This window comes from Quercus suber, unplaced genomic scaffold (genome assembly GCF_002906115.3).
Source record: "Quercus suber isolate HL8 unplaced genomic scaffold, Cork oak 2.0 scaffold_186, whole genome shotgun sequence".
Lineage (NCBI taxonomy): Eukaryota > Viridiplantae > Streptophyta > Magnoliopsida > Fagales > Fagaceae > Quercus > Quercus suber.
In genome coordinates, this window is record NW_027069644.1 from 685,817 (window position 1) to 705,579 (window position 19,763).

General features: G+C 36.3%; 2 protein-coding genes across 3 annotated transcripts in view; both read left to right on the top strand.

The window, feature by feature from the left end:
* Nucleotides 1-759: 759 nt before the first annotated feature.
* LOC136069742 (uncharacterized) lies at nucleotides 760-10,574 on the top strand. The gene is made up of 7 exons (XM_065778580.1): nucleotides 760-957; nucleotides 7,420-7,728; nucleotides 9,007-9,124; nucleotides 9,236-9,396; nucleotides 9,511-9,653; nucleotides 9,810-10,102; nucleotides 10,375-10,574. The coding sequence occupies exons 1-7, from the start codon at nucleotides 760-762 to the stop codon at nucleotides 10,572-10,574; spliced, it is 1,422 nt and encodes a 473-aa protein (XP_065634652.1).
* A 7,779-nt stretch (nucleotides 10,575-18,353) lies between these two features.
* Nucleotides 18,354-19,763, top strand: part of LOC112023934 (bifunctional pinoresinol-lariciresinol reductase 2) — a 5,401-nt gene continuing 3,991 nt past the window's right edge. The window contains exon 1 of one of the 2 annotated variants that reach the window (XM_065778560.1): nucleotides 18,354-18,736. In XM_065778560.1, the coding sequence (XP_065634632.1) occupies nucleotides 18,407-18,736 (330 nt within the window). In that variant the 5' untranslated portion in view covers nucleotides 18,354-18,406. The remainder of the gene's footprint in view (nucleotides 18,737-19,763) is intronic. The other variant, XM_065778561.1, reaches the window with a different exon arrangement.

The following is a 19,763-nucleotide window of genomic DNA, read 5'->3' on the forward strand; positions in this document are numbered from 1 at the left end:
CTGTTCATGTATCCTAACTACATTTTCTAGTAGATTATTGATCGCTTGGTGGGCGGCGGAGAGGTTTTACGCCGATGGCTTCAATTTCCTTTTTGATAACACATCGCGTGTTGTCCTTGTGTTTGCATCTCTCTTCCCTTTATCTTTACCATTTAATTACTACTGTGATTGTGATTATTTATGGTTTAGATTGTTTATCAATTCTGTTATAAGCTTGTTATCATTTTCTGCACATACATTGTTTAATATAAAGCTTGAATTGATAATTTTTTAATTGGGGGTCTAAATGTTCATAGTGTTTTCAACGCTATTTGAACATTTAATTGGTATCAGAGCAGGTGCACTTGTTGCAATTTAAATACGTTAGTGCGATCCTTGACCCATTTTGAGATGGATAGGTCTTAATCCCTAAATGTGCCACCATTTTTTTATGGTAATAATTATGCATTTTGGAAAGTCCATATGAGGACCTTTTTGTATTCTATTGATGATGCTGTGTGGGATGCTGTTGAGGTTGGTTGGACTAAGCTGGAGGCTGCCAAATCCACTTGGGATAAGGTAACTCTTGCGGCAGCTAATGCTAACAGTAAAGCCTTGAATGCTATTTTCTGTGATGTCTCTCCAGAAGAATTTCACAGGATTTCACATATCACCGTTGCTAAGGAAGCATGGGAAATTCTGGAGACAACTTACGAGGGGACTAAGAAGGTGAAGGACACCAAACTCCAAATGCAGACCACTTGATTTGAGGAGCTAAAGATGAGTGAGGATGAGTCTTTTGACTCTTTTTACAGTAAGCTGAACAAGGTGATCGTCAGCAAATTTAACTTGGGAGAAAAGATGGAGGATTCTAAAATTGTAAGGAAGATCCTACGGTCTCTGCTAGAAAGTTTTCGTGCCAAAGTAATGGCCATTAAAGAGATAAAGGATCTTGACGACATCAAGGTTCAAGAGTTGGTTGGTTCATTGTAGATGTATGAATTGTAAGGTTTTAGACCCCTTAAAACACAACCAGATTGAGTAGCCTAGTTAATTAGCCAAGTTGTTACTTAGTCAAATTATACAATTCTAGGTTAAAACAATCAAATAATCATATCAAGAATATAAAGTAGCGGAATAATAAACAACACAAGATATGATCACCTAGGAAAACCAAACCAGTAAAAAACCTAGGGAGGATTTTACCCACCGATCCTCAAGGCAAAACTAAATTCACTATGAAAGAATCGAAGTTCATACAAAAGGACTTACAAGCTCCCTGCTCGACTTCTTAATGCTACCTACCAGTAGAACTTACTGACACAAACCCATGCAAGCTCTGAATTCACGGACTCCTTCTTTCTTGAATTCTTCAATCAGCTACAAGCACCCACGCTTGATATTCTTTAAACTTCAATGGTAGCAACCAAGTTGATTATCAAGATGTTGAAGTAATCTCTATCTTGAAAACCCTAAGCTTTGTGTAAAGGAAAGCTCCCCTAGATCTCACAAGAGATTTACACAAAACAGTAATGTATGAGCAACAATACAACTGGAGCAACTCTAAAAACGTGGCTAGGGTTTTGCCTTATATACTTAGGGCAAAAACATAAAATCCTAAACGTTTAATGAGTTAGGATTGAGTTGGAAAAACTGCAGAAAACGCAATCTGGTCGACTTTCGATCGATCGAGTCTATTCTTCGATCGATCGAGCCAGACCGAAATGCCCCAATGCATCTACAGTCTCTCGATTCTAACTTTATAATAATTAATCAACTTTGAACAAGTTTAAACAAGACTAACATATTGTTTTGATCATGATTTACCAATATTACAAATTAGAGTTCTAAAGACATAAATTCCTAAACCTTTAGAACCTAACAAACTCTCTCTTTGGCAATCCGTGACAAAATACAAATTAAAAGCTCAAAGATTACTAGTAAAAAGCCCTTTACAAAAGTAATGCTCACAAACTCAAATTCAATCCTAACTACTATCCATCAGTTGCAAGTGTAGACAGCAGCTCAATTGAATCAACCTGTATATTCCTGAAACACTCAACAAACGCATAAACACATGTGTAACAGAAAAACAGTAAATTAACAAATATGCAAACTAACTCTCCCCCTAAGTTAGATACATCAAAAACAATGTTAACTCCCCCTAAACATAACATTCTTGTATTTTCCACACATATTCTCACATATCAACTATTTCTCTCCCTTTTTGTCACGTATTGACAAAGACAACTCATACAAGAGTAAACAGTCAACATACACAATAAAGGATAAGAAAAAAATCAAGGGGATACAAAACAATTCAACTCTATAGAAAATAGAGACAATTCCCCCTAGGAACAACACAGGTTAAAAAAAACTTTTCTCCCCCTATCAAAAATAGGCAAAACAAAATAAGTTTTAGGAAAAACAATTTTGGGGAAAAAAAGGAAGGTGGGGGAAAATCAGCAGCAGCAGCAGCATCACCAACAGGATCAGGAACATCCTCACCAGCAGGATCAAAGTTAAAAACACACAAACCAAAGTTAAAAATTAAGGTGAGGATACACATGAAGAAAAAATATTCTCACTTTCAATAAAATACAAACATGGCACTATGTGACCTATAAACAGTTGCATAAGTAGAGAAAATATTTGCACATTGATTATCCATCATATCTCTAAAGAAAAATATTTTTTACAGTTCACACATAAGAAATAGCATATACTAGAATGTACAAAACTCAAAAGTTAATCAATCAATTTTTAAATCAAGTTGAGTACCCAATTTAGCAAAGTGTATGCATGTTATGTGTAAAAACAATGAGAGATATGACTGCAAAACTGTAAGATGGATACAAAAACAATACAATGCATGTGAATCCTAAACACAAATGATGCATGAAAAAAAAAAAATTTGGTCAAAAATATAGAAACTGAAAATTTTTCAATTTTGATCGATCGAGTATCGATCGAACATCAATCGAGTCAGGCAGACTCAAACAAAAAATTTTAATCGCAATTTCAATTGATCGAAAAATAGGTTCGATCGATCGAAAGTCTGGAAAAATCAGATTTTTGAAAAACAGAGCATTTAAATGCAGAAACTCCTCAAAGCATATTGTTTAATAAAAAAAATGCATGAGTATGAGACGAAAAGTTTTTCAAAAACACTTGAATTTAACCCAGATCTTCCAAAATCAAGATTTTCAATCAATTTGTCCTCAAAGCGCAAACATTAAACACATTTTGCATTAAAATCAAGGAACTTTTAATCTTGAATGGCCATAATAAGATCACACACAATAAAATGTACCAAGTTTAACAAAGAGTAACTTGTGTAGTGTGTGCAACTAAAAAAAGTTTGAGATACATGTGAGATGATATGTGAATAGCAATTAATCACAAAGACTACAAAATTCATTATACAGAATTTAAAAGAGACTATCACCTAAAGAGTTACATCCTATAACTCCCGCATTTCCTAGAACAAAAGCTTGCAATCATGTAAGTTTCTTGTATTTTTGCCTCATAATGTACACACAGATTTTAGTTATGTGAATTGGCATCGAGCTTAATAGTACACACCAATTTTAAGCATTAAGCAATTAAACCGAGACTACACCTTATGTTCTTTTTGTGCATGTGCTACACTTTCTCGAGCACAAAATCTTATGATATGCACCAAGGTATTCATGATTGGCTAGTGAACAGTGGTGAGATGGTTATTTATGCCTTTCTCAAAAGGATCAAGTCCGACAGTCAAATAACATGTGACTTCAAGATCAAGACAAAGTGATAAACAGCATAAACATCTTTCCCACACAACATGCACTATAAAACTTCAACTAGTAAAGTGCAATAAATAAGCTCATCAAAACTAAACAAGGTACATAAACTTGTTATGTAAAGATAATATGGTCAATCCTTGATTATAAACCTAAGATGTGAAATACAAAACACAAAAATCCTTTTGGTTCTAAAAGAAAATTTATGACCAAACACAAAAAGCACATATTATGCTAAATGAACAATGCAAATGCAATGCATGACAATGCTTAACTAAGCTATAAAAGGTACATAAACAAGAAATATCAATTTCTTAATTAACCTATGAGTACATGTACAAACTAGTACATACTCACACAAAATCAGAAATAGCTTAGCACAAACTATTCAAGTTTCTCCACAATATCAAGCATGGTCTAAATTAAGAGAGAGATATCATAACCCATGTAATCCTCAAGAACAATAAAACAAGACACAAAATAAAATATTTTTGTCTTTTTAAAATTTTTCAATGTTTTTGGATTTTTTTTTTAATAAAATAGCCTAAAAAACAAAACAACCAAAAACAAAAACAAAACATGTCCACAAATAATTGTGAAATTTCAAAAAGGGTATACAACACCTTTGAACGTTTAGACCCCAAATAACACAAATACCAATTCAAGCTTTATATCAAACAATTTATGTACGGAATATGATAACAAGCTTATGACATAATTGATAGAACAATCTAAGTCAAATATAAACACATCCACAGCAGTAAATATAAGGCAAATGTAAAGGGAAAGAAGATGCAAACACACGGACAACACACGATGTGTTATCGAAGAGGAAACCGAAGTCCTCGGCGTAAAACCTCTCCGCCGCCCTCCAAGCGGTCAAATAATCCACTAAAGAATGTAGTTGGGATACATGAATAGCAGAAGACCCTCCAAGCCTAATTTACCCAAGTACCTAAGCCCTCCAAGCTTTTTGCTCCAACGAGGTTACGCCGAACCTATTTCTTCTCTAGCTTCCCGGATTCCGCTACTTGACCATAGCATCAACCAATGTATATTGGTTCCTTTCCAAACTGCTTCCCAAAGCACCAAATGGACCTTCTCACAGACGTAGGTGTGGTGAGACAAGGGTTTGGTAAATGACATCTCAAGGGTATGACAATGGAGAAGAAGAGAGTAGAGGAATTTGTAGAGTCTCTTTAGATGAAGATTAGGGATGAATCAATCTTGTATTTCTCTAGGGTTTTCTCTCACAAAATTCTCTCTGGAAGCTCTCTTAATATGATGGGTATAAGGGTGTATATATAGTAGGGTGAGAAGGGAATGCAAAACGTCAGTTTTTGCCAAACAGGGCAAGTTGGCGACTTGAACTCGTGGCTTGGCCAAGTCGCGAAATCAAGTCGCGACGTAATAGCCTAGCCAGACTGGAATTTTTGTCCTGTAGCGTGACAGCTGGCGCGACCCTTCAGCTTCCCAGTGTGCCTCTCAGTGAACCACCCGCGAGTCCTAGTCGCAAGACTCTGTTTTTCTTGCACACTCTTGAGTTTTTCTTCACATCTTCTCACACACTACCCTTACAATTTTCCCACCTAAATACAGGGTTACTAAGTGCTAAATTACAAGCAAATTGGTCACGGAATAAAGCCAATTAGATGGTTGATTAAATTCAACCTTACAAATTGAAAGAATTAAATCAGGGACAAGTTAGCAACACTCACCTTGGAGAATCTTTTCTCACCCATCTAGCACGAGTCTTCGGCTTTGTAGGTGAAAATCCATATGAAGCAGAGTGTATTTGAGGAATTACTCCAATCTTCTGAGAGACTGAAATCTTGCAAATTTCTTTCACAAGCCAACAAGCTCAAATTTTTCAAAAGCATATGAAACAATTTATTTGGACTTATGGCAGGAAAAAGATCATCACATATCCTAGATTGACATACAGAATGTTTAAATTTCAACTTATGACAATTGGGACGAATGTGACCACAGACACCACAAAAGTGGCAAACAAGAACAAATTTAGGAATATCAGTATTTCTAACAGCAAATCTAGTCTCAGATTTTGGTTTTTGCCTCAACAAAGAACAATTTGGTCTAATATGACTAACAACACCACAAAGGTGACAGGTAGGCACAAAAACAGATTTCTTTTACACACTAATAGCAGGTTTAGACATAGGTTTATAGATTTCAGCGTTAACATTAGAACTTTTACCTTTGTCTAACCTAGCAAAATAAGCCTTCTCTTTATTATTCCTCTTGAAAGGAGGGATATAAACTTTCTCAGTCTTAGGCTTAAGAGAAATAGAAAAACTTCTGTTATCAACAGCAAGCTTGGTACTAGTCAAGTTTTCAAGTTTAGTTTGAGACTCAACTAACTCTTGTTCCAAGCTTTTCATCTTCTCATCTTGAGAGGAAATTTGATTTCACAAAAATTCATTCTTTTTATTAGACTCATCTAATCTAACAATCAATTCCTCTTTTTCAAGATTTGCTAATTTTAACTCTTCTTTAAATTTCTTAGCAATTTTCAAAGATTTAGATAATTCCTTACGAAGAGTTTCAAAAGTATCAAAAAAATCAACAGAAACAATAGTGTCCTTTTTATTCAAAACATCACAGGTATCAATAAAATCAGCAAAAGTATAAGCAGAAAGACACTTCAAATTATCCATGATAACAAGGGTCAAGGATCAGCTCAAAGATCAAAAGATCTACAACAGAAGAGCTACCCACTCTGATACCACTTGTAAGGTTTTAGACCCCTTAAAACACAACCAGATTGAGTAGCCTAGTTAATTAGCCAAATTGTTACTTAGTCAAATTATACAATTCTAGGTTAAAACAATCAAATAATCATATCAAGAATATAAAGCAGCGGAATAATAAACAACACAAGATATGATCACCTAGGAAAACCAAACCAGTAAAAAACCTAGGGATGATTTTACCCACCGATCCTCAAGGCAAAACTAAATTCACTATGAAAGAATCGAAATTCATACAAAAGGACTTACAAGCTCCCTGCTCGACTTCTTAATGCTACCTACCAGTAGAACTTACTGACACAAACCCATGCAAGCTCTGAATCCATGGACTCCTTCTTTCTTGAATTCTTCAATCAGCTACAAGCACCCACGCTTGATATTCTTTAAGCTTCAATGGTAGCAACCAAGTTGATTATCAAGATGTTGAAGTAATCTCTATCTTGAAAACCCTAAGCTTTGTGTAAAGGAAAGCTCTCCTAGATCTCACAAGAGATTTACACAAAACAGCAATGTATGAGCAACAATACAACTGGAGCAACTCTAAAAACGTGGCTAAGGTTTTGCCTTATATACCTAGGGCAAAAACATAAAATCCTAAACGTTTAATGAGTTATGGCTGAGTTGGAAAAACTGCAGAAAACGCAATCTGGTCGACTTTCGATCAATTGAGTCTATTCTTCGATCGATTGAGCCAGACTGAAATGCCCCAATGCATCTACAATCTCTCGATTCCAACTTTACAATAATTAATCAACTTTGAGCAAGTTTAAACAAGACTAAACATATTGTTTTGATCATGGTTTACCAATATTACAAATTAGAGTTCTAAATACATAAATTCCTAAACCTTTAGAACCTAACATGAATTATCGTTGCCTACACAGAAGAAGAGCAAATCTCTTGCTCTTAAAACAATTGATGAGAGGATGGCATCTCATAACCCTTCGGAAGAGGATGTAGTAGATAAAGATGTGGCGTACCTTGTAAAGAACTTCCGGAAATTCTTGAAACTCAAGAATTGTGGGAAATTTGGCGACAAAGGAAAATTTCAGAGTTCCGAGAAGGAGAAGAAAGAATTTCGAAGGAAAGATGATAGAGATTCCCAATCTTCTCAAGAAATCACATGTTTCAAGTGTAATGGACATGGACACTTCAAAAAGGAATGTCCCAACTATTTCAAGTCAAAAGGAAAGGTCTATGCCACTACCTTGAGTGATATTTGTAAGGTTGAAATTTATCAACCATCTTGTTGGCTTTATTCCATGCCAATTTGCTTGTAAGTTAGTATTTAGTAACCCTGCATTTAGGTGGGATTTATGTAAGGGTAGTGTGTGAAGAGAGTGCAAAGAAAAGCTCAAGTTTGTGCAAAGAACCAGAGTTTCATGGTTAGGACTCGCAGTTGACTCGCGACTGGCAAGCTGCCAATTGTAGGCACATGAGAAGCACACAGGGGTGCTGAAGGGTCATGCCAGCTGTCGCACTATAGGACAAAAGTCCTAGGTTGGCCAGGCCGTTACTTCGCAACTTGAACTCGCGACTTGGACAAACCGTGAGGCCAAGCTGCCAACCAGCCCTGTTTGGCAAAAAATGTCTCTTTGTATTCCAAACACACACCACTATATATATACCCTTATACCCACGAAATGTAGAGAGCTTCTAGAGAGAATTTTGTGAGAGAAACCCTAAAGTAAAACAAGATTGCCTCATCCCCACTCTTTATCTAAGAGACTCTACAAATTCCTCTACTCTTTTCATCTCCATTGTTATATCCTTGAGAGGTCATTAACCAAATCCTTTTCTCACCACACCCATGTCTGTGAGAATGTTCATTTGGTGCTAAGGAAAGCAGTTTGGAAGGAACCAATATTTATTGGTTGATGCTATAGTTTAGTAGTGGAATCTGGTAAGCTAGAAAAGAAAAAGGCTTGGCGCAACCTCGTTGGAGCAGGAAGCTTGGAGGGCTTAGATACCTAAGTAGATTAGGATTGGAGGGTCTATTGCTGTTTATGTATCCTAACTAAATTTTCTAGTGGATTATTGACTGCTTAGAGGGCGGCAGAGAGATTTTACACCGAGAGCTTCGGTTTCCTCTTCGATAACACATCGCGTGTTGTCCTTGTGTTTGCATCTCTCTTCGCTTTATCTTTACCATTTAATTACTGCTGTGATTGTGATTATTTATAGTTTAGATTGTTTATTAAGTCTATTATAAGCTTGTTATCATTTTCCGCACATACATTATTTGATATAAAGCTTGAATTGGTAATTTTGTAATTGGAGGTCTTAAGATTTAAGGATGTTTTAGACACATATTGAACTTTCAATTGGTATTAGAACGGGTACACTTGCTGTGATTTTAATATCTAAGTGTGATCCTTGACCCCTTGTTGAGATGGATAGGTCTCAATCTCTTAATATACCACCATTTTTTTTATGGTAATAATTATGCATTTTGGAAAGTCTGCGTGAAGGCCTTTTTGTGTTCTATTGATGATGTTGTGTGGGATGCTGTTGAGGTTGGTTGGACTAGGCCGAAGGCTGCCAAATCCACTTGGGATAAGATAGCTCTTGCGGCAGCTAATGCTAACAGTAAAGCATTGAATGCTATTTTCTGTGGTGTCTCTCTAGAAGAATTTCACAGGATTTTACATATCACCATTGCTAAGGAAGCATGAGAAATTCTGGAGACAACCTATGAAGGGACTAAGAAGGTGAAAGACACCAAACTACAGATGTTGACCACTCGCTTTGAGGAGCTAAAGATGAGTGAGGATGAGTCCTTTGATTCATTTTACAGTAAGCTGAATGAGGTGGTCGTCGGCAAATTTAATTTTGGGGAAAAGACGGAGGATTCTAAAGTGGTAAGGAAGATCCTTCGATCGCTACCAGAAAGTTTTCGTGCCAAAGTAACGGCCATTGAAAAGAGCAAGGATCTTGACGACATTAAAGTTTAAGAGCTAGTCGGTTCACTGTAGACGTACGAATTGTCACTGCCCACGCAGAAGAAGAGCAAATCTCTTGCTCTTAAAACAATTGATGAGAGAGTGGTATCTCATGACTCTCCGGAAGAGGGTGCAGTAGATAAAGATGTGGCGTACCTTGTAAAGAACTTCCGAAAGTTCTTAAAGCTCAAGAATGGTGGAAAATTTGGTGACAAAGGAAAATTTCAAAGTTCCATGAGGGAGAAGAAAGAATTCCGAAGGAAAGATGATAGAGACTCCTAATCCTCTCAATGAATTACATGTTTCGAGTGTAATGGACATGGACACTTCAGAAAGGAATGTCCTAATTATTTAAAGTCAAAAGGAAAGGTCTATGCCACTACCTTGAGTGATACCGATTCATCAAATTCTGACTCTGAAGATAGCTGTGACGGAGAAGGAAATTACTCCACATTCTTGACCATTGCACATGTGGAATCCTCGGATTATTTGGGTTCACTTGTGAAGGAGCTTGGGGAACATTCTGATTTGGAGTATATTGGGATTGTTGAAGAATCAGAGGCCAAAGAAGATGAAGATACATCTAGTCTTCAAAAGAGTTACACCTTATTTCTTGAGAAATCAGGTGAGTATACAAAGGTGGCAAAGGCGGCTGTGAAGAAAATGAAGAGAGCTGAGGAAGATTACAAAATTTTGCTGGTAAGATACAAGGAGGCAAAGTGTGAGATTGAAGCACTTAATGGTGAGCTATCAGAAGCTTACACAAAAGTGAGATTTCTTGAACAAGAGGTAGTGCAAGCTAATGCCAAGGTAGATAAGGTCTCCTCCAAGAAGTTAGATATATTATTTCATCTCAAAAACATGCCTCAAACAAGTCTGGATTGGGATATACTGGAGAAAGTAGCTCATCAGCCAATGTCACCAAAGAAGTGAAGTTTGTAAAGGCCAAAGAGACGGCTGTGGATAAGCCTATTCTTGAGAAAGTTAAGACTGAGAGGAAGAAGAATGTGAATGATCAACGGGTGGTTAACAAGTCCCGCAATCAATCAGAAGCCAGATTTGGAGCTAGAGGAAGATCACTTCCAAGATCACAATAGGGTCCTAGAACAAACTATCTTTGTCACTATTATGGTTTGCAAGGACATACTAGACCCAACTATCACAAGTTGGGAGCATTAAACAATGCAAGCGCCCCTCGATCAAGAGGAAGGAGAAATGAAGAGAGGTCTTAGGGTGGTGAGCAATCAAGAGGTCAAAACCGTGATTTAGGAATGATGGACATTATGAAAATGATCGATGCCTTCACAAATTGCTTGGAAAGCTTCACAAGAAGGTTTGAAAGTCCTAATTCTCGTACCCAATCTGTTAAGGATATCACCCCAAAAGCACGTGACGTGTGGGTGACGAAAGGTACTCATGCATAAGCATTGCAACATGTTCATGCATTAATACTTCCCATGTTTGTGAATATGCTTGATTGTGTACTTCTTGCAAGTTTTTTTTTTAATTGTCATTTTGTTTGTATGTTTGTTTTGGTTCAAATGTGTTTACATTGTTATTTATGTTGTTTTTGATCAATCTTTTACTGCTTTTATGTCAAAAATCCTAAAACCTCATAAAAACTAGAAAATCCAAAAAGTTTGATCGGCTTTGTTGAGTCTTGTCTCAAAACAAGTTTTGCCTTGTACATTTGTACTAATGGCTTTATGCACTTAACGAGCTTAGCTTGTCTCTTATGCACTCATATCATTGTGGAAGAAATTCTGAAATCTATGTGACTGTTGTAAATAGATCTTCAACCTTGTCATGAATGATTATTGAATGGTTTTGTTGATCTTGAGACATGCATAGACTTGTGCCTATATATCTTCCTACTTTTATTTTTATCGCTTTACTCAAAGAGCTCACCAAATGTAAATCTCCAAATGAAAAGAGATATTGAATTGCAAAAGCATGTCGCACATACTAGTATTTGACTAGGAAAAAGGGAAAGCGACCAAAATAAATTATATGATACCCAAAAAGCTAAAGGCTAACCATCAAATTGAAATATTAAAAATTTCAGGCATCAATCTCACAATGAGATTTGTTCATTCAAAAAGATCAAATGTTATGTTAAAAATGGAGCCAAATGAAAAGTTTCATTGAATTGCACTCAAGTTTATGTGGGAGGTCATATATGCATACTTCTATAATTGAAATGGGTCACATTATCTAGTACTAGTTGTGTATGCCTTGATTGAATTGATTATTGAAGCTTCTCATTAGACTAAGGACTATCTCATTTTTGATATCCACACACAACACACAAGTCTATGTTCAAGAAATGCCATACTCATTTGTGTGATTGTACTTGTTTAAATGTGTTTTCACAAGCTCAATCTTTGTTGATCAAACATAAAAAGATTTTTGAGTGTTTTAGTTTGTTTTTGGAAAGTGTTTTTGTTTTTACAAAAATGTCAAAAATTTTAAAAACAGTGTTGCCCTATTTTGGCGACTCAGTCGCGGGTAGGTCCAGTCGCATGCTCCAGACGCGAAGCTCACTCTGAGATTTTTGTGGGTCACTGGCGAGTCAAGGTTTCAGTCGCAAAAAATACATAGAAAATTATTCAAAAATTTGAGTTTTTATGATTTTCGCGGCTTAGTGTGGCGACTTGTACGTGGGTGGAAGGTCCAGTCATGAGGAGTACTCAGAGATTTTCGCGACTCATCTCGCGACTATCTCACGGGTAGACCTTCTAGTCGCGAAAAACACTTAGAAGATTTTTTGAAAATCTTGGTTTTACAGTATTTCGCGACTTAACCTAGCGACTAACTGGCGACTTACTCCCATCGCGAAAAACGCGTGTTTTGCATTTTAAAGACAGTTTTTAAGAGAGGAGGAGTTGAGTTGTTGGGTGAGAAGAAAGGAAATCACCATAGATGCACATGACATTGATGAAATGCTAGGTCTTGAAGGTTTAGAGGAATATGAGTTCACAAATTACAAAGACAGGATGCTATCTTTGGACGTCGTCTAGTTTCGACTTGATGGTGTTAAAGAAAAGAAATGTCTCAACACTACTGAGCTTTTTGCTGAATTGAGGTGTCTGACCACTATCATGATGTTTAACTTGTATCCTATAAGAAAGATGACCACTCTTACAAATGCCAGAGCTATCTTCCTCATGGAGCTCAAGGAGAAAATTTTCATTGATATAAGTTCTCACATATATGATACGATTGTGGATGAGACTAGAACCACCTTAAGGCCTAAGATGATATTTCCAAGTTTTCTTATGAGGATTTTCAGAGCAAAAGGTGTTGCAATCCCTCAAGATATCAGTCCTTTGACTCCTCTATCAACCATAAACAAATTTACTCTCACAAGGATACAAAGTCGTCTTCTAGGTGAAGAAGAGGAGGATGTCCAACAAGAAGGTGATCCAATGGAGACTGAAGCTAAGGCTGCAGGACAGGTATCCACACCCAGAAGCAAAGCTAAGAGAAGCAGAGCTTCTACTTCATCAGCTATACTTCTTGATGCATTTCAGATCATCTTGGAAAGGCTTGATCGACTCAGAGATATTCAAAATCAGCATACTGAAAGGATGACAGCAATGCAGGATCAAATTGAGGTTCTTTCAGCTAAATTTGACAGTATCGACACCAACCAGGAGCACTGACCCTTTGGCCATTCCAGTCAAAAATTGGGAGAATTTTTGGTATACACTTGAGGGGGAGTGCTTGTTTTTGAGGGGGAGATCTTGTTTTTGAGGGGGAGATTTCTTTATCACTTGATGTTTTGTGTATAGCTTTGATTTTTTTTTTTCCTGTTATTACTAATTTGATACACTGTGGTGTTAGTTGTTTGATTGGCTAAAACTCATAACTATTGGTTAGTTTGAATCTTTGGTGGTAGTTATTTAGTATATATAATATGATGTTATTCAACATATCTACTTTATGTTTTCGGTTTGTACCTAGTACCTTTGTAGGTTGTTAAGGTTTTAGTTTTCGTTTTGTACCCATATTGCTTTTGTAAGCTTTGAGGGTTTGTTCCTATGCACTCTGTAGGCTTTGTGGTTTGTACCTTGTGAAAGTTTAATATGTGTATAAAACAACCTTGAACGTTTAGACCTCCAATTACAAAATTACCAATTCAAGCTTTATATCAAACAATTAATGTGTGGAACATGATAACAAACTCATAACAAAATTGATAAACAATTTAAGTCAAATATAAACACATTCACAGCAGTAAATATAAGGCAAAGATAAAGGGAAGGAAGATGCAAACACACGGATAACACACGATGTGTTATCAAAGAGGAAACCAAAGTCCTCGGCGTAAAACCTCTCCCCCGCCCTCCAAGCAGTCCATAATCCACTAGAAAATGTAGGTGAGATACATGAACAGCAATAGACCCTCCAAGCCTAATCTACCCAAGTACCTAAGCCCTCCAAGCTTCCTACTCCAACGACGTTGCGCTGAACCTTTTTCTTTTCTAGCTTACCGGATTCCGCTACTATACCATAGCATCAACCAATGTATATTGGTTCCTTCCAAACTGCTTCCAAACCAATTCTCACAGATGTGGGTGTGGTGAGATAAGGATTTGGTCAATAACCTCTCAAGGATGTGACAATGAAGAGGAAGAGAGTAGAGAAATTTGGAGAGTCTCTACAGTAAAGATTAGGGATGAGGCAATTTTGTTTTTCTCTAGGGTTTCTCTCACAAAATTCTCTCTGAAAGCTCTCCCAATTTAGTGGGTATAAGGGTCTATATATAGTGGTATGTGTTTGGAATACGAAGAGACAGTTTTTGCCAGTGAGACTATCTTGAGTGAGAGAGAGAGAGAGAGAGAGAGAGAGAGAGAGAGAGAGAGAGAGAGAGAATCATATTCATGTCTTTTGAGTGTTTCTACTATATGATGTGGTTTATGAATGTGTTGCTCCATCCATATCTTGCTCTTGGTATTTTGCCATTTGTGCATTTGTGTTGCACAGTGCCATTTGACTTTGTGTGGTTACTGTTTCATCAAATTTGTTTGCCAATTTCTTTTGTTTGTGTTGCTTATGTCATGTTAGTGTTTGACTTGGTCATGTCTCTGTGATTCTGTGATATTTGGTGCTACTATCTTATATTTGTTTTATCTTCTTGCTTTCTGTGGCATTCCCATCCAGATAAAGGCCGAGTATTCTCTCTTACTAACTTCTATAGCATAAACCTAGTGATTCCATCTCATCTTTGCCTCTTTTGGGTGGCATGTCATCCCAGCAGGACATTTCTCCCAAAAGAGCTTGAGCAGAAACCCTAGAATAGGCTTCCCCGTTCTCCTCACCGCTAGACCATACCCTCTACCTATGGCCCACCACACCTGTATTGGCTGAGTACAAGTTGGTGGTGCTTGAGTCTTGTGTGTGCTCCATTCCCATATGAGTCCATTGCTTGTCTGGTGTTCATGCATTTGCTATTACCTATAGGTCTGTCTAGTATTGCAGCATGTTCTACTGCTTGTTTAACCTTTTGTGGCGTGGGTGAGTCATTGGGTTTTCATTTTTCACATCTTTCTTCTTTGGGTTGGGTATTGCTTGGGTATGGGCCTTTTTTCTTTAATTCAACCCCTGTCTCCTCTTACTTCCGGTTTGTGGGCTGACTTGTATTCTTGCCACACCAATGCATTATTTCTGCCATGATATCGTTTAACTTGAATTCGCTGGGCTTCCTCTGGGCCTACCATGTATTATTCCTTCTCTCAGTTTACATTACCCAGTATTTCTACTAGATTAGTTCTCATATCATCTTAGGCTTCCTCGGCCCATTTTATTCCTTTTGGCATCCTCAGCCCGTTTCCTTCCTTTGGGCCTCCTTGGTGCATCTCATTCTTTCCTACTTCTTACATTTCCATGGGCTTTTACTAAATCTTTCAGGCTTTTTTGACCTAATTACCATATCCTTTACTTTTGGGTTTATTGTCCTTTGAACCAATCCTAATTACTAATTCCTTTCTTTGGACCCTTCGGCCCATCTTTGCTTACTTTCTACTTCTTATGATTCCTATGGGCTTACTACTTCCTTTTTTGGGGCTCCCTTAGGCCCATTTGCTTTCTTTGGGGCCCTTTTACTATTTTGTGGGCTTTTGTACCATTATTCCTGCCATTTGACTTAATGATTTTTCTTACTTTGCTAATTCTTCTTTCTTCACCCCTTTTATATTGTTAGGCATCTTTTTGCCAAAAATGGGCCTCAACATTTAGCCCTTTGAGCATATGAATTGCTCCTACGGTTCATATGAGAATAAAAAGTCTCTTTTGTTTCTTTCTCTCTCTCTTTTTTCTTTTTTTTTTTCGTAGGCCTTTCTGAACATTAGGCCCTGCCTTATTTTCTTCCATACCGTGAACAGGGTTGTCTCTTCGAATTTCCCAGTTTAGTAGTTATTTAGAAACACAACTTCTACTTCATTAATATGATGCTTCTTTTGATGGCTGACTTGTTGCATCGGTGATTACTTGCCTTTGCCGCCAAGTCACATATGGCTTTCATTTGCCGCTGTGACACGGAGGTGTCTCGGGCCCCTTTGGCTTCCTCGATCCCTGATCTTGATATACGCTAAGGAACTTCACTCCTCATGCCCATTCTCTTCGAATTTAGGTTAGGTACCTCTTTGGGTTGGAAGGAATTGGTAGATGAAGAGTTGTTCGATATAGGTTTCATGGTGACATTGCAGCAGGCCGGTGTGTTGAAGGCTATTGTTTCGTCATGTTGCTTGTCCAACTATAGGGACTTGTTCAATCTTCGTCATTTTGTCCGCCGATGGTGTGCGACTACCCATACCTTTTTCCTTTCTTACGACGAGATCACCGTGACCTTTGCGGATGTGGCAAATCAAATTTTGTTGCCCATTCTTGGCAATGTGGACCCGAGTGATATAGAACTTTCTCCCGAGGAGGAGGCCATGGAGTTTAAGTTGAAGAAAGGGATGAGTGCCAACACAAAGTTGTCGCATTGGGTTGGGGCTTTCTCTAAGGCTTCAGATGTAGTCCACAGTGAGGCCTTTGTTGCATTCTAGCTCTGTAAGTTCATCTTTGGCTCTCATCCTCATTATGCTATAAAACCTCTTTATTTCTGATTAGCCATAAAGATTTTTGCTAGGGTGAGTCTGCCATTGGCCCCTATATTTTTGGGTCATTTGTATGTGCAATTAGTTATTTTGCAGAGTGATGAGAAGCATGCAGGCTCTTGCCATATAGTTACTACCTCTATCCATAATGCCATTTTGTAGCATTTGCTATGGGAGCATTGTGCTAGACACTTGGCTAAGTGCAAGTCCATCCGTTTTGCCAAAGAGAAGTATTGTTCGTGTTCGAAGGTTATTACTAATTTTTGTGATCACTTTGTATTTGACTTTCCGTTGGCTTATCACTGCCGTTTGGGCATCTTGCTGTGGAGTTTTTTTAAAAAGGGAGTTGGCTTTTGTTGGAGAGCATACAGGAATTTGGGTACTAGCTTTACATGTGCTGATTCGGTTATGGGCGCCTTTACTGACACTGTTGGGACCACTACCCCATTGGCTGCCTTTTGTTAGGACATATGTAAATCACGTTAGAAATATATGTTAATGTAGAATTGGCTAATCCTTTGATAAAATGCACTTTACTTGTAATTTGGTAGATTTAAGATGTATTTAATACTTCAAGGAACAAGGTTCAAGTCCAAATGTTAAAACCATGCAAATCTGTCCAAGAATCAAGTGAAGAAGTGCTGGATTTTAAAACTAGACAGCTAACTTGGCATATAGAACCTATTGAGGTTTAAAAGGCTGTTTAAGCCCAATGCTCGACAGCTACTTGATAGATAAGCTACTTGATAGATAAGCTATCTATCGAGATTTATAAAAATAAGATTTTCAATTCTGATTTCACTCCAATCCATGTATATTTGTTTATACTTTCTTTTTTCACAACCCTAAACAAATATAAGGATTATTTTAAGGGCCGTCACAACTGATGCAACTGAATGCAAAAAATTTCTCAAGCATATTGTGACCGGAGACATATGCCCTAGTTCATCTTTCTCTTCAAGAAGCTGCTGCATTTATATGCCATAAGGTTTTGCAACCAAGAAGTTTCGTGATCTTCATTGTGTTGATGAATTGAAGAAATTTGTATTTTTTTTTTTTTTTTTGGGTGAAAATATCATTTTAATCCATATAATTTGGAATTATTGTCAATTTGGTTCATATATTTTGGTAGCAGTTAATTTGGTTACTATTACTTTTAACTTGCAATCAACTTACAGTCAATTTCTTTTAGTGAGTTGACGATATGGATCAAATTGATTACAAGTTGAAAATAACAATGATGAAATTATCAAAGTTTAGGGATCAAATTGGCAATAACCCAAAAATATAAGGACCAAAATGATATTTTCACCTATTTTTTTCAAAAGGAAAATAATAATAAATGCCCTAAGGACATTGGTTTATGAATTATTTTTAAAAATAATTTATGGGAAAATGATAAAGCAATTACTTTTTTTTACAAATTTTTATAATTTTCATAAAAATTATGTCAAAACTTTCCTAATATAGTTTATTAATAATTGGTCTAAGAGCATCGGTTAACGTTACAATTTTCAAAATAAGAACAACCCTTACATTTGTCCATCATGCATGCCCCTAGTTACATGCAAGTAAATCACCATAAAAGACAAGTTTAAAATACATAGAAAATTACACAGCATTATTATTATGGAAAAGGGTAATCTCAAATCGATACCTCGGCAGTCAGCACCAATCCCGACAAAAAATATTTATTCCCTTGTTAAAACAAGACAGCCTACCATTGCTTCAAACACCAGCAAAAAACCATAACATGTATTTGCTATAAAAAGCCGAGGAAGGAAATCTCTTCAGAACCAGAACGAAGAAAAGGAATAAAAAGAAAAATGGAAAAAAGCAAAGTTCTGATTATAGGGGGAACTGGGTATCTAGGGAAGAGGTTGGTGAAGGCAAGTTTGGCTGAAGGTCATGAGACATACATCCTACACCGAGCAGAGATAGGTGTTGATATTGATAAAGTTCAAATGCTTTTGTCATTCAAGGAGCAAGGAGCTCACCTTGTTTCTGGTTCCTTCACCGATCACCAGAGCCTTGTGAAGGCTATCAAATTAGTTGATGTTGTTATCTGTGCAATATCTGGAGTTCACATCCGAAGCCACCAAATTCTCCTTCAACTTAAGCTTATTGATGCCATCAAAGATGCTGGTAATGTAAAGGTATATATACATTTATAAATTTTGCAAAACTATATTTTACTTGCCAATCTAAACCAAAACCCAATGTTTCGTATCGGTGGTAAAACTGGTGTAATAAAAATTTTGTATGTTTTTGTTTGTTCCGATCATTTCAGTTTGTTTGGGCACCCCGGTCAAGTGAATAAGATTTTTTATTTTATTTATTTTTCTCTAAATGGTTAACATGTATAATTTAACTTTTACAACATAAATTTTTTTCTCTCCTGCCCTCAAATAGTCAAATGTTATCGTACCACTGTCACATCACTTTTTTTTTACTCCTTGTTTTTTCTCTTTTTCTCACTATCTTACTTACTTTTCTTTTGACTTTTCTTTTTAGCGGGTGGCTGATAAAAATTATTTTTACTAACTTATTTTATTATTCAGTTTATTTTTATTACTATTTATGAGTTTTATTATACTTTTTGATATTATTTATGGGTCTCACTGTACTATTTCAACTAACTTTTATATTTATCTACAGTACTTTTAGCAAAAAAAATTTAATTTTAATAAAATAAGCAGATTCCAAACGGACTCTTAGTCTTTCCATAACATATAAGCATTCATGTTAACTTGCGTAAAAATTCTACTTATTTAACCTAAATTTTTTTTTTCTATTTTACATAATCACTTATCAAAAACACTATAGATTGATCATAACAGAGACAGACTCAGGATTTTAAATTAAAGAGAGTCATAGTATAAGCCAATAAAATTAAATTTTAAAAAAAAAAAAAAACCTCCAAATAGTCATTCATATTGTATTAACAAATTATAAATACACAAAATCATTATTTCTTAATACATTAAGATGCAATCATCCATCAACAAAAACAAAAACAAAAACAAATTTTTTTTTTTTTAATACTAGGCTACTATTTTTTTTTTTTTTTTTTGGTTGAAGTTAAAGCATTTACAATAGTGGGTATGGATGTATCAAATATATATTTATCACGTTTCTTTATATTAATTTAAATAGAAAAAAGATATAAAAAAAAAAAAAAAA

Excerpts from the sequence above, each read along its gene's own strand:
- LOC136069742 (XM_065778580.1), top strand. The coding sequence starts at position 760 with ATGAGTGAGGATGAGTCTTTTGACTCTTTTTACAGTAAGCTGAACAAG. Across the intron at positions 9,397-9,510 it reads AGACGGAGGATTCTAAAGTG|ACGTACGAATTGTCACTGCC; the intron begins GTAAGGAAGATC and ends GGTTCACTGTAG. Across the intron at positions 10,103-10,374 it reads CTTATTTCTTGAGAAATCAG|AAAGTAGCTCATCAGCCAAT; the intron begins GTGAGTATACAA and ends GATATACTGGAG.